The 12,651-nt window shown below is 36.2% G+C and overlaps 1 protein-coding gene across 1 annotated transcript; it reads right to left on the reverse strand.

Moving 5' to 3' along the window:
* Positions 1 to 4,615: 4,615 nt before the first annotated feature.
* On the reverse strand, positions 4,616 to 12,218 carry LOC112053683 (G-patch domain and KOW motifs-containing protein). The gene is made up of 6 exons (XM_024093171.2): positions 11,885 to 12,218; positions 10,848 to 11,130; positions 10,281 to 10,366; positions 8,597 to 8,771; positions 7,496 to 7,628; positions 4,616 to 5,356 (listed from the first exon to the last, which is right to left on the reverse strand). Exons 1-6 carry the CDS (start codon positions 12,001 to 12,003, stop codon positions 4,668 to 4,670), a joined length of 1,485 nt encoding a protein of 494 aa, XP_023948939.2. The 5' UTR covers positions 12,004 to 12,218; the 3' UTR covers positions 4,616 to 4,667.
* Between the last annotated feature and the right edge of the window lie 433 nt (positions 12,219 to 12,651).

Raw genomic sequence — 12,651 nt, forward strand, 5'->3', positions numbered from 1 at the left:
ATTTAATTAACCTAAAACTAACCCGGCGTTAGTTTACCTAAAATGGTGGTCATACGCGCAGGTACAATTGTAAACTAAAGTGTTAGCCGCTTCATGGTTGCCCAGTACTTTAAAACATGTCAATTAATTGAAAATTTTGTTCGCTATTGTAATGTTGTCCACGTAAACTTATAGGCGTACTATATCTACCTCACCATAATTTTATTTTTGCTTGCTCCTTCCGTGCAGATAGTTTATTACCTCATTTATTGAAAATCAAGTACAATATGTAGATGTACGATGTAAATTAGGTTCGCTGAAATAATATAACTATAGTTTAAGTATTAATTAAAACAGGGGTGGCAAATTTCTACTCGGCCCCGGCGGCGAAAACTCACTGTACATGACGGTAAATCTTGAAATCATAATCGTGGTAGCCGAAATAATAATATTAATAATAGGTATCTTGTATCTAGGTATTAGGGCAGTGGCGTAACCCTGTATCGTGGCCCTGTATCAAAATTAGTTGGAGTGGCCCAAAAGATAGTTGCTATTTTACTTTTGTCATTTCTGCAGATTTTTAAGTCTGTCTTTTCGTGAATCACCATCAGATTAAGTAATATTGTAGATTACTTTTACATATTTATGTTTCTACACGTCAAGGGGCCCTGAAGTCCGGGGGCCCCGTATCATGGATACGGCTAATACGGCGATAACTACGCCCCTGTATTAGGGTTATAATTATGGCATTTGAACTATTATTTCGATGTTGTGAGTTATTTATGACATAAATACTCGTAAATACCTACCTAGAGCCCTTTCTAAATGAGATCGCCTTGTGAAGCAAGTATCTAAGTAGGAACCAACAGAAGTACTTAACGTGTGCCTAGCGGGCTTGGGCGAATTGTAAAATATTTTCCTGGTGTAGGTAGGTATCTACTATCTACCTACATATGAACACGCAATGGTGTAGCTACCTAGGGGTTAATCGGTGCAAATCCGGGCCCTCGAATCCTTACCAGAAAATCGCGATCGAACTTAACTTAGAAAATATCGAAAACGAAACAGAGCTGATAAAGTAGTGTTTGTATATATTTAATACCTAATAATATTTTTATTTGATAAAAAAACATACATACAGCCGAACGTCGAACCTCCTCCTTTTTGGAAGACGGTTAAAAACCTAACCAGTTTAAATAGCAGTGGGGCCCCATTCTTTTATTTGCACCAGGGCCCTTGGTTGCCTAGCTACGCCACTGTGAACATGTTACTAACTGTGTAGGTAACTAATGATTTGTTATGTATACTGCGAATTTGTGAGGTCTATAGATTAGTGGTTTTGTTTTTATTATAAACTAGCAGACCCGGTCAAGCTTCGCTATGTCTTATATGCACTTCTTGCCTATCCCTACCCTACCCTACCCCTGAATTCATTAGTTGTGATAAATAAAGAATCGCTCGACCGATTTTGTGCAAACTTCACATAAACTATCTACTAAATAGTTCGAATAAAGCCTAAACCTTTGGTTTGGATAGGTAATTAGGTAATGGTAGATCGCTATCGGTTTGACCCCATTCTTGAGTTATAAAATTACGAAATAATAACGAAAAGTGTCATTCATTTTTATTTTTTAAGTATGTAGATAGGTAATTATGCACAAGCAAATAGCTTCGTCGTCATCAACCCATATTCGGCTCACTACTGAGCTCGAGTCTGCTCTCAGAATGAGAGGGGTATGGCCAATAGTCCATCACGCTGGCCCAATGCGGATTGGCAGACTTCACACACGCAGATAATTAAGATAATTCTCTGGTATGCAGGTTTCCTCACGATGTTTTCCTTCACCGATTGAGAGACACGTGATATTTAATTTCTTAAAATACACACAACTGAAAAGTTGGAGGTGCATGCCCCGGACCGGATTCGGAGGCAGAGGTCATATCCACTGGACTATCACGGCTCTCTTTTGCACAAGCAAATAGCTTAGGCTCCTTGAACTATTGAAGAAACAATTTTGTATTTTGTAAGTACATTATGCTTTAACTTTAACCCATTGCTCACCCTAGTAGGCCTTGTACATGCCACTGAATCTCGATAATTATTATTCGAACAATTATAAGAGATATACGAGTATTTAAAAACATATTGTTGTAACTGCATGGCAATTTAACAAGGCCAATAACCCCCTTCGTGTAATTAAGGACTACTTACGTTTCCTGTCGCCATTATAAATGTAGGCTTGCGTGCAACTATGTGGCACCTGACAGGCGTTATTTTATGATTTGACGATGTTTTTGAAGCAGTTGCTTAAGGTCTAATCTCGTATATGAGTACGAGTTTTGACGGCCTCCGTGGCGCAGTGGTATGCGCGGTGGATTTACAAGACAGAGGTCCTGGTTTCGATCCCCGACTGAGGTTTTCTTAATTGGTCCAGGTCTGGCTGGTGGGAGGCTACAGCCGCGGCTAGTTACCACTTACCACCCTACCGACAAAGACGTACCGCCAAGCGATTTAGCGTTCCGGTTCTATGTCGTGTAGAAACCGAAACGGGTGTGGATTTCATCCTACTCTTAAGAAGTTTGCCCGTTTCCATCTTAGATTGCATCATCACTTACCACCAAGTGAGATTGTAGTCAAGGGCTAACTTAAGAGAGAGAGAATAAAAAAATTTTGATTTCAGTAGGTATCCTAATTTCTAAATTGGTGCTGTAGTCTGATAGTGAATTTGGCCATAGCTCTACCACCTTCCGGCAAATATAGGTGTATAGGTACGGCTACGTATGCAATAACGTGCACTGCCTACCAGTGGCGAAGGATGGAATTTTGACGAAGGTAAGCCTTCCCAGAGAAAAGGAAATTCATACCGCTTGATACAAACTCCGGTTTCTCATACATCCATTCATAATCATTGCATTATTGAATATGTATGTATGGAATTTTAAAAGGTAACCCACCGGGAATCGACCTGTATGGACACTTCCCCGCTGCTGCCTACCCTGAAGAGTAATTATGAACCGGGATTGGAGGAATTTTCAGTTTTGTATAAGTTGTACCTACATACGGAGCATACCCTAGTTAAGCATCTTGAGTACGCCGCTGTAGTACGTATGTATGCCGACGTATTTTCCGGGGGTGTCAAACTACATAAAAAAATTAAAAATGCTAGAAAATTTTGCCTTTCAAATTATAAGATCACAAAATGTATGATTTGAAAAATTAATCTAAGAAGTGACTCAGGCGAAGCAAAAGATCTTGCCTCGGGTGATTCTGCTCCCTATCTCCGTTGATCTATAGGAACATATTTACATCATTCTTATCTATACAGAAAAATGTGGTAAAGTAGTCTTATCACTTCCAATTACTGTTAACACACGTTAAGTAGGTAGACAGGTAGTACGCCACGAATAGCTTTAGTAAATTGAAACAACTACATTGATCTTAACGATCTATTGTTCAGAATAATTACTCTTAATAGTCACACTAACCTACCTATTCTTTTGCATTCCATCGAGAAAATTATTCTAAAAATAAATACAGCATCATTATCTAGTAATTTCTACGATAGGGAGATTTTAAACTAAAACTTGGGGCATAACAGAAAGTTAGTAACAATCTATTAAAAATACCTACCTTACGAAAAAGTTTGACAAGAAAAAGATCTGATGTGACCTGGCCGTGGATTTTTTAACCCACGATTTCAGGGGTGCCCGGACTTATACACTCAGGCCAAAACACCCTTCCAGAACGGCCTTCCAAGCCAAGGTCAAGGTCCCTTAGAGTCGTTCCATCCATCTACTCTGCTTCTGCCTTCGGGCCCCGTCAGGCGATACTTCTGCGCTCGCCCAAACCTCTGGTGACGCCGCTGAGGTCCAATTAATTAGACTACGCCACTTACACAATCAGAAAAAAAGAAGTTTTAAGTTTAGAAATCAGGAACAAAAACAATCATCGTAAGAAAACCTGCAAGTCTAGTAGGTAAAGCCCGCTCCACACAGATACCTAACTACGTTAAGTATTTGCCTAAAAATATATGCCCTGCAATCATATATGGGGTATTTTTAATCCAGGTCACGTCAATAAATAAAACAGGCCAACCACGCTATAAGGTAGTTTCCTAAACAGTACCTCATTATCGTCACTAAATAAACCCTTTGGAAAATATCAAAATATACCATGTTTGATCAAACAGGCTGATTAATTAAGATATTTTATTTTTATAACTGTACTAGCGGACGCCCGCGACTTCGTCCGCGTGGAAATCAATATAAACTTTTAACCCCTATTTCACCACTTTAGGGGTTGAATTTTAAACATTTTTGAGTCACATTATATTTGGTTTTTTCATGATTTATGAACAAAATTTAAAAACTGTAACTCTAAAAATGAAGAACGGTCTATACAAATTTTCAATCCCTATTTCACCCCTTTCTATTTTTATTTTAGGATCAAAAAGGTTTTTTGTTTTGCTCCAAGGTCCAAGGTAAATTTACCATTATACCAAAATTCATCTTGATCGGTTCAGCCGTATAGCCGCGAAAAGGTAACAGAGACAGACAAACAGACAGACTTACTTTCGCATTTATTATATTAAGATTAGTTAATACTAAATTAATATTCAAAAATAAATGAATCACGTATTGTAAACAATTATTTATTTTACAAATTATTTTAATAAATGTCATCAAGATTATTTTCTATATTTCTTATAATTAGGTGAGCGATCTCTGTCTCTTTTTTTCTTCTTCCCTTTTCTCTTTTTGTCTATATCTCTCTTTTCTTTGGAAGACTTACTTCTGTGGCTTTTCTCTTTTCTACGACTACTCGTGTCTGAAGAGTCGCTACTGCTGTGTCTTCTTCTGTCAATCGATTTGTGTCTATGGTCAGATTCTGAGCTCAACGATTCATTACTGCTGTATTTCTTTTTATTCCTCTTTCTGTGTCGACTTCGTTCTTCCTCGCTGCTAGAAGATTCTTTCCTATATCTCTCTTCTCTGTTTCCATTTCCGTTTGAGTACTTTTCAACTTTTGTACGTCTGTCATCTCGTTTTTCTGAATATTCTTTTTCTTGAGTTTTGCTGTGCATTTTACTGGATGATCCTTCTTTTCTTGATTCTTCTGTTTTCCATCTGTCATCTTGTTTTTCTGTATATTCTCTTTCTCGAGTTTCGTTGTTCTTGTTACTAGACGTTCCTTCTTTTTTTGATTCTTCTAATTTACGTCTGTCATCTCGTTTTTCTGTATATTCTTTTTCTCGAGTTTTGCTGTGCTTGTTACTTGATGTTCCTTCTTTTCTGGACTCTTCCGTCTTTGTTGAATTGTAAGGTTTGGACGTTTTGAGCATTTCTTTCTTTTTATATTCTTCATACGACTCAGAGTCTAGAAGAAAGCAAATAAAGGTATTAAACATATAAATATCACACTTGCTTTTATTATTAATCTGTTAACTATCCTGGTTCAGTGGAGATTGGAGGGTATATAGGGAATGTTTTACTGGGGTCAAGTTGCAAAGGTTTTAACTGGTATTCATATCTATAAGCTATAAATAACATATTAAAAATCTGCTAGAATGGCGTAGAGCAAAATTAAAATATGAATGATTGAAATGTGTCGGATTATTATTCAGACAATTTAATATTTTAATGGCAGTAGATATAATAAAACCTCAACTATTCACAGTCCAAAATTATCTTATAAACTCTATTCTAACTTTGGAGCTCTTGCTACTGGGACGCCGCCATTATTTTACGTTTTTTGACTGGTACTATTTCATACGCCTCTACGTTTCACAGAATGTTTTAACGAAATAGGACAGAAACCATTACACAGATGGCAACTGTACTGCGTAGACTTCAGTACGTGGCAGCACTGTGCGCATAACGCACACACACACCACTCTATTTTTAATCCTCGACGCAAAAAGAGGGGTGGCATACAAACCCGAACGGATGAAGCGATTTCAATGTAGCTTTTTTGTCTTTAAAGGTATATGCGAGAGTTATATTAAAATCGCTTGAGCCGTTTAAAATTTAAAAAATGTCTGGGGGGGTTTGAAAATGGGAAAGAATATCTGCAAATAAACTCGAGTACTCCGGTGGGGTTTTCAAATGACAGCGCACTGAAATAAAATATTGATGACTTAATCGAGATTGTTCTTAGCTTTGTTTGATGAGAAAATTGGTGGTGGTAACATTGGGACATGGAAATCCGACTTTATTCTAGATAATTACATGATCTTCGGAGGTTTTTCAAAATTTTCAGTTTTGTGAAGCTAATGCTCGCTAATGCGAATGTAAAGGCGTTTGCGGTTTTACAGTCTTCACGCTTAGCGCCGCGAGCGTAGAACACACATAAATACAAGTCAAGCTTTACGCCCTCTAGTTCCAATAGGACAGAACTAAATCCATCAGTAGATGGCGCTGTTTCATTTCCATATAAATTCAAGTTTACTTTAAAGCCCGCTCTACACTCGCGCTGCCAACGATTTTCACTGTGAGAATAGAGACGTTCTGGCTTATTATCATCATCTTCAATATCACACTAATAATTTACACGAAAGTTTGTTTGTGCGTAAGTGTGAATGTATGTTTGTTCCTCCTGTCAGTGGTTACTGAAGCAATTTGGCTGAAATTTGGAATGGAAATAGATTTCACTCTGGTTAAACACATACGCTACTTTTCATTCCGGAAAAGTGTATGGTTCCCGTGGGATTTGTGAAAAACTGGATTCCACGCAGACGAAGTCGCGGCCGTCTGCTAGTCATTCATAAATTCAATCAATCAATCAATCAATCGTCAGTCCACTCCATTCATACTTGTTCGAGTGTAAGAATTTTTACAAGTGTGTAGCGAGCTTTACTTGATCGAATGTGTACAAAATCACAAGTCACACTCACCACACTTCGCCATTAAAGCTGGCCGTACGTTTTTTTTTATTCTTTACAAGTTAGCCCTTGACAACAATCTCACCTGATGGTATGTGATGAAGCAATCTAAGATGAAAGCGGGATAATTTGTAAGGAGGATGAAAATTCACACCCTTTTCTACACGAAATTGTACCGGAACGCTAAATCGCTTGACGGTATGTCTTTGTCGGTAGGTGGTAACTAGCCACGGCCAAAGCCTAACCTGGACCACTACTAACTAACTAACGTACTATTAATATGGTAGGTATGATGATATGATATGCTTCTTTGCTATGATATTAATGATATTAATATGCTTCAAGATAAAATTAACTCGAATTCATCGCACTGTTTCCTATAGAATACGCTTACTGTAACCGCAGGTAAAACCAAGTACAAAAATTTGCTTTCTAATGGGAAATGAGTTATTAAAATCGGTCGAGTAGTTTCAGTGTAGATATGCTCTAAGTCTTCCTGCAATCCGCAGAAGAACAAAAGTCACTGACATAGATCAACGAGTCGCAAAACTGAAGTGGCGATAGGCGGGGTACATATGGATGGATGTCCGTCGGCTGATATAATGATAATGATGATGAGATATTCTCAAACTCACTTATAACTTTGGACTGCTTGTCAAACTCTGACTTAGTGACCGCTTGCAGCATGAACTCGTTGACACTGACGGTTGCCTTCTTCACTGTGATGTCAACCATGACTCGGCCGTTGTCTTCATCTAAGCTTATAACCTGTAAACATCAATAAATATAATTAAACTTTGTGTCTGTCTGTGATTTCTAAATAACATTATTTACTCAAAACCACAGATCAATCAATTATAGGTCGTACGGAACACGACGGTGTCGTAGCCGCTCCAAATACAAAATTCAAAAACTAATACATTCTCGAGAAGCCTCGCATCAGTAACTTTCAATATTATGCAAGAAAAATGGCGTTATTATGTTTTTAAATATTTTAAAACTGTTTACAAAAAGTAAAGAAATAAGATAGAGTATTTTTTATTGGTAATTATTGATTATTATATAAATTTACGTAATTGTCGATAGCGTTAAGTTTTGAAATACAGATTATGAAAAAAGTTTGTATATGCGGCTGTCAAGGAGACCCATGACGTTTGTTTTTTTTATGGGTTTCACCGACTTCACTAACTCTCACCACAAAGTAACATTGGCACCAAAATTTTTGTTGTATGTAAAATGTATATAATTATGTTGATGCTGTAACTTTTTTTTGGTTCGAGTATGGGAATATTGATTTAAACAATAAAAATGCCTAAATTTCTAATCCAAATTTAAAAAAAAAAACAAAATTTATACATGCAGTTTTTCATGATTTTTTTTTCAGAAAACTCCAGGTTAAGTGAGATTGTAGATAACATTTTACTATATATATAGCTTTACGCACGGGATCCGTGTAGTCCGGGGGCCCCGTATCTGGGGGCCGTATATATTGATACAGCTGATACAGTGGTAGCTACACCCCTGTTTAAAATGTACCTCTCTACAACTAGTTACATAACAATAAAAAACAAGTCAAATGGTATTTTCCTTACTTATAACAAATCAATAAATGTATTTATTTACAGATACATGTCATGTATTTGCATGTGGTGGGTTAATTGTGCTAAATGAAATAATTATGATAAAATGTTAGATTATTTATTATTATTAAATTAAATTGAATATTTATCGCATACCTTGCCATAAAATCCATTGTATTTTCCAGCAGTAATCTTTACAAAGGAATTTTTGACTATAGACAATTCCTCTTCCTTGTCCTTGGAGGATTTGCTTTTTTCCTTCTCTTTGATGAGTTTGTCGGCGCCCAGGCCGAGGCCTTTAGGACGCAGTTGTGGTTGCTTATATTTTGATCTGAAAACCATGACATATATCATAAGATTTTGATGATCTCTTTGGCACGGGATATGTTGCTTTAGTTTTCAATATAGATTTGATTCAACTTCTAGTTTAGGTGAGTTAAGGATTTTATATTTTCTAATCTGGTTTAGGTCTGGTCTAATTGTAGGATTCTGGTAAGATAGTTAGAGAGATCAGGGCGATGTAACTTCGAAATGACGTGCAAGGTTGTTGAACTGTGCTGTTCCAAGTTATGCCAACTGTTTGTCTTTGTAGTGATGAGATAAAATAACGAATATAAAATTCTTTTAATTCAAGTAGTCTCTTTGTGTCTCTACCATTAGTTTGGAAGGTAGGTTTTGCTATGTTAACAGTTGCTCTTTTAAAAAATTGTATATATCCTACTAATATCATAAATGCGAAAGTTTGTATGGATGTTTTGATGTTTGTTACTCTTTAACGCTGCTACTACTAAAGCAATTTGGCTGGAATTTAGAATGGAAATAGATTTTACTCTGGATTAACACATAGGCTACTTTTTATCCCAAAAAATTTCATGGTTTTCCTAACTTTGCCAAAACTGATGACTTTGCTGATATGAATGTTTGTTACTCTTTCACACCTCAGCTTTGAAATTTGGCATTGAGATGTATTATAGCCTGGATTAACAGATAGGCTACTTTTTATCCCGGAAAAATCCATGCTTCCCGAGGGATTTGTGAAAAACTAAATACCACGCGAACGCAGTCGCGGGCGTCCGCTAGTAATTTATAAAGTGTAATTTTTTTTTAATTTTACATCCTGAAGGTAGAGGCTGAAATTGAAAGTAAAGTTTGTGGTGTTGTATGGAATAATCTCTGGAACTACTAAAATGATTTTGAAACTAATTTCACCACTAGAATTTGTGAGTATATATTTTATGCCCGTATTCCTATAAAATTGGGAACTATGCGGGTAAAACTAAGCGTTTTGTATTGAATATGAAACTATGAAACTACTGGAGCTATTTGAAAAATTCTGTCACCATTAGAATCTTACATTATCTCTGATGAGCATAATATACATTTTATCCCTCTATTTTCACTGGGACAGGAACTACACATGTAAAAGCTGGTGCATCTGCTAATCCTATTCTACTAATATTATATACGCGAAAGTTTGTTTGGATGTTTGTTACTCTTTAACGCCGCTACTACTGAAGCGATTTGGCTAAAATTTGGAATGGTAATAGATCACACTCTGGATTGACAGGTAGGCTACTTTTTATTTCGAAAACATTCATGGATTCTCGAGATTTTCGAAATCCTGATGATTTTGATGGTATGAATGTTTGATACTCTTTCACGCCTCGAATACTTAACCGAATTAACTGAAATTTGGTATTGAGATATATTATAGCATGGATTAACACATTGGCTACTTTTTATCGCGCAAAAATTCATGGTTCCCGAGGGATTTGTGAAAAACTAAATTCCACGCGGACGAAGTCGCGGGCGTCCGCTAATTAGTGATAATAATACTTACTCTTTACCTGGTGTCCAGCCCATTCCCCGTAGCATTGCTAACCCAAATTCTTGTATAGGTACTGAGTCATAGTCGTCAAGTGTTGCCTGAAAAATTAAGGAAGGAAAGAATAAGAAATGGGTGTGAATTTTCATCCTCCTCCTAACAAATTAGCCCACTTCCATCTAATACAGCATCATCTCTCACCATCAAGTGAGATTGTAGTCAAGGGTTAACTTGTAAAGAATTAATAAAAAAACCAGTACTGAAGGGGAAATCTAGTCAGTTGGCGATCACAATAGATCGGAAGCGCTCAACGTGATACATGGACCTCGTGGAGATTGCAGAGCTGCTACATCAAGAAAAAGAAGATGGGTAAAATAAACATGTACTTCTTTCAAGTAAGACTACATTGACACTCATTAGATGAGATCACAGTCAGACGCTAACTTATAACTGAATAAGATCACTAATAGAAAAAACATACATACAGCCAAATGTAGAACCTCCTCCTTTTTGGAAGTCGGTTAAAAAGACAAAAACGATTCAAAAAATATACATAACAATAGAGATAGAATAGTAAATCACCTCTGCTTGTCCCTCAAATATTGGTTTCGAATTAATCGGTACAACCAATTTTTCTGATTCAACTTCTTTCTTAATTTTCTTTGCTTCATCCATTAACTCTCTAACAGCCATCTGATCTAGGGTTTCATTCTCCGGCACCATTTCTTCCTCTTTTTCCACTTTGATTACTGGTTCTTCAAAATTTTCAGCTTTTTCAGCTATTTCCTTAAGTTTTTCTGCCGTTATGAGGGTATTCGGTTTCATGGGTATTATCAATGGTTTAACTTCCTCTGTTACTTCCCCTCTGAAATATTTTGAAATTATATGTGTACATAGTTGTTGCATCATATTATTGTAAGCAAGCTGCAAAATTACGAAGGAATACGGGGATAATATATACCTTATAGCCTTCCATGATTAATGGGCTATCAAACCATGAAAAAAATTTAAAAATCGGACAAGTAGTTCCTAAGATTAGTCTGTTAAAGCAAATAAACAAACAAACTCTTCAGCTTTTTAATATTAGTATAGATAACATCTAAACTCAGAACATTACAAAACATTGTATTCAGAAGATAAAAAAAATAAACCAAAGAGCAAAGCTTGGTTAAGGGGTTTGGATTATATTTAACTTTACAAAAAATTGTAAATAATAATAGTTATTATCAACAAGTCAACCGTTTTTGTTTCAGTCAATGGTCTTATAACGTAAAGCTTTGACCAACACCTTTAGATGATAGAAAAACTTAGTAATTCATAGCACAACCTAGGACTTTATGATCCCGTCATAGTTTAACTATGCCATGGTATACTAATCATTGGGATAATGAGACAGTTTGGCTCTGTGAAGTAGGTTTTCAAATCAATGCTTACATCTTTTTTAAGATAATAAATATCTACTGGTTTTGCTCTAACCTCTAACATGTTTATAAACAATGGACATGTTAAATATCAGCAAGTCCTATTTCTTTTATTCTATGATAAGTTAGCCCTTGAATAAATACATGCAATCACACATGATGGAATGGAATAAAAGAATTTTCAGATTTGATACTAACCCAACAACTTTGATTGCATGTTCTTCGACGCATTCAATGTACTCCTTCTTTTCAGTAGTTATTGGTTTATCTTGCTTTTTCGTTTTCATAAAGCCGAAAGATATTTTCTTGCCTTCCATTTTGTTGATAACTGGTAATGTTGGTTTGAAAATACAAAAATAACCAAAACTTTTGTTGGTTTTTTAACAGATTTCCATTTAGACAGAAATTGTTTAGGTCACCATTTCTTTTCAAGCACTTATTATTGAAATTGTATCCAATTTCAATAGAAAACATGAAAGCAAGTTACAATTTAGCAAAATACAACGCGCCTCGACTCAGGCTAAAATAACAATTGTCAAATGTCAATTATAGTCATTTGTCAAATACTCGATTGACATTGACAGTTAACGCTTGACAGTGACAAATATTGTCAGTGAGTGTGCGTCACAGACTGTGAAACGAGCGTAGATGATTAGTCTTGATAATTAATCAAGACCGTGAGCTTAGAAGTAATTTTAAGAGCCTAGTGGCGCAGTGGGTATTCACTCTGCCTTCTGCTTCCAAGGTCGTGAGTTTGATATGAATAAATACCTATTAAACAGTATATTATCACTAGGGCTCTGGATTTACAAAATAATAATGAGCGTAACTCAGTCATTTACAATGGCGTAACTAAACCGTAAGCATAGCGTGGCATTGGATGAAGTCCCCAAATATCGTCAATATAAATAATTACTTCTAAGCTCATGATCACACGATCTTGGAACCCTTCGAACCTTAGGGCC

The sequence above is a fragment of the Bicyclus anynana genome, chromosome 17 (genome assembly GCF_947172395.1).
Source record: "Bicyclus anynana chromosome 17, ilBicAnyn1.1, whole genome shotgun sequence".
Lineage (NCBI taxonomy): Eukaryota > Metazoa > Arthropoda > Insecta > Lepidoptera > Nymphalidae > Bicyclus > Bicyclus anynana.

Bases quoted from the DNA above. Each gene is read 5' to 3' on its own strand.
- LOC112053683 (XM_024093171.2), bottom strand. From the start codon at position 12,003: ATGGAAGGCAAGAAAATATCTTTCGGCTTTATGAAAACGAAAAAGCAA. The intron at 7,629-8,596 runs GTATGCGATAAA...TGATGTTTACAG, and splicing joins ACAATGGATTTTATGGCAAG to GTTATAAGCTTAGATGAAGA. The intron at 5,357-7,495 runs GTGAGTTTGAGA...GCTTTCTTCTAG, and splicing joins CAAGCAGTCCAAAGTTATAA to ACTCTGAGTCGTATGAAGAA.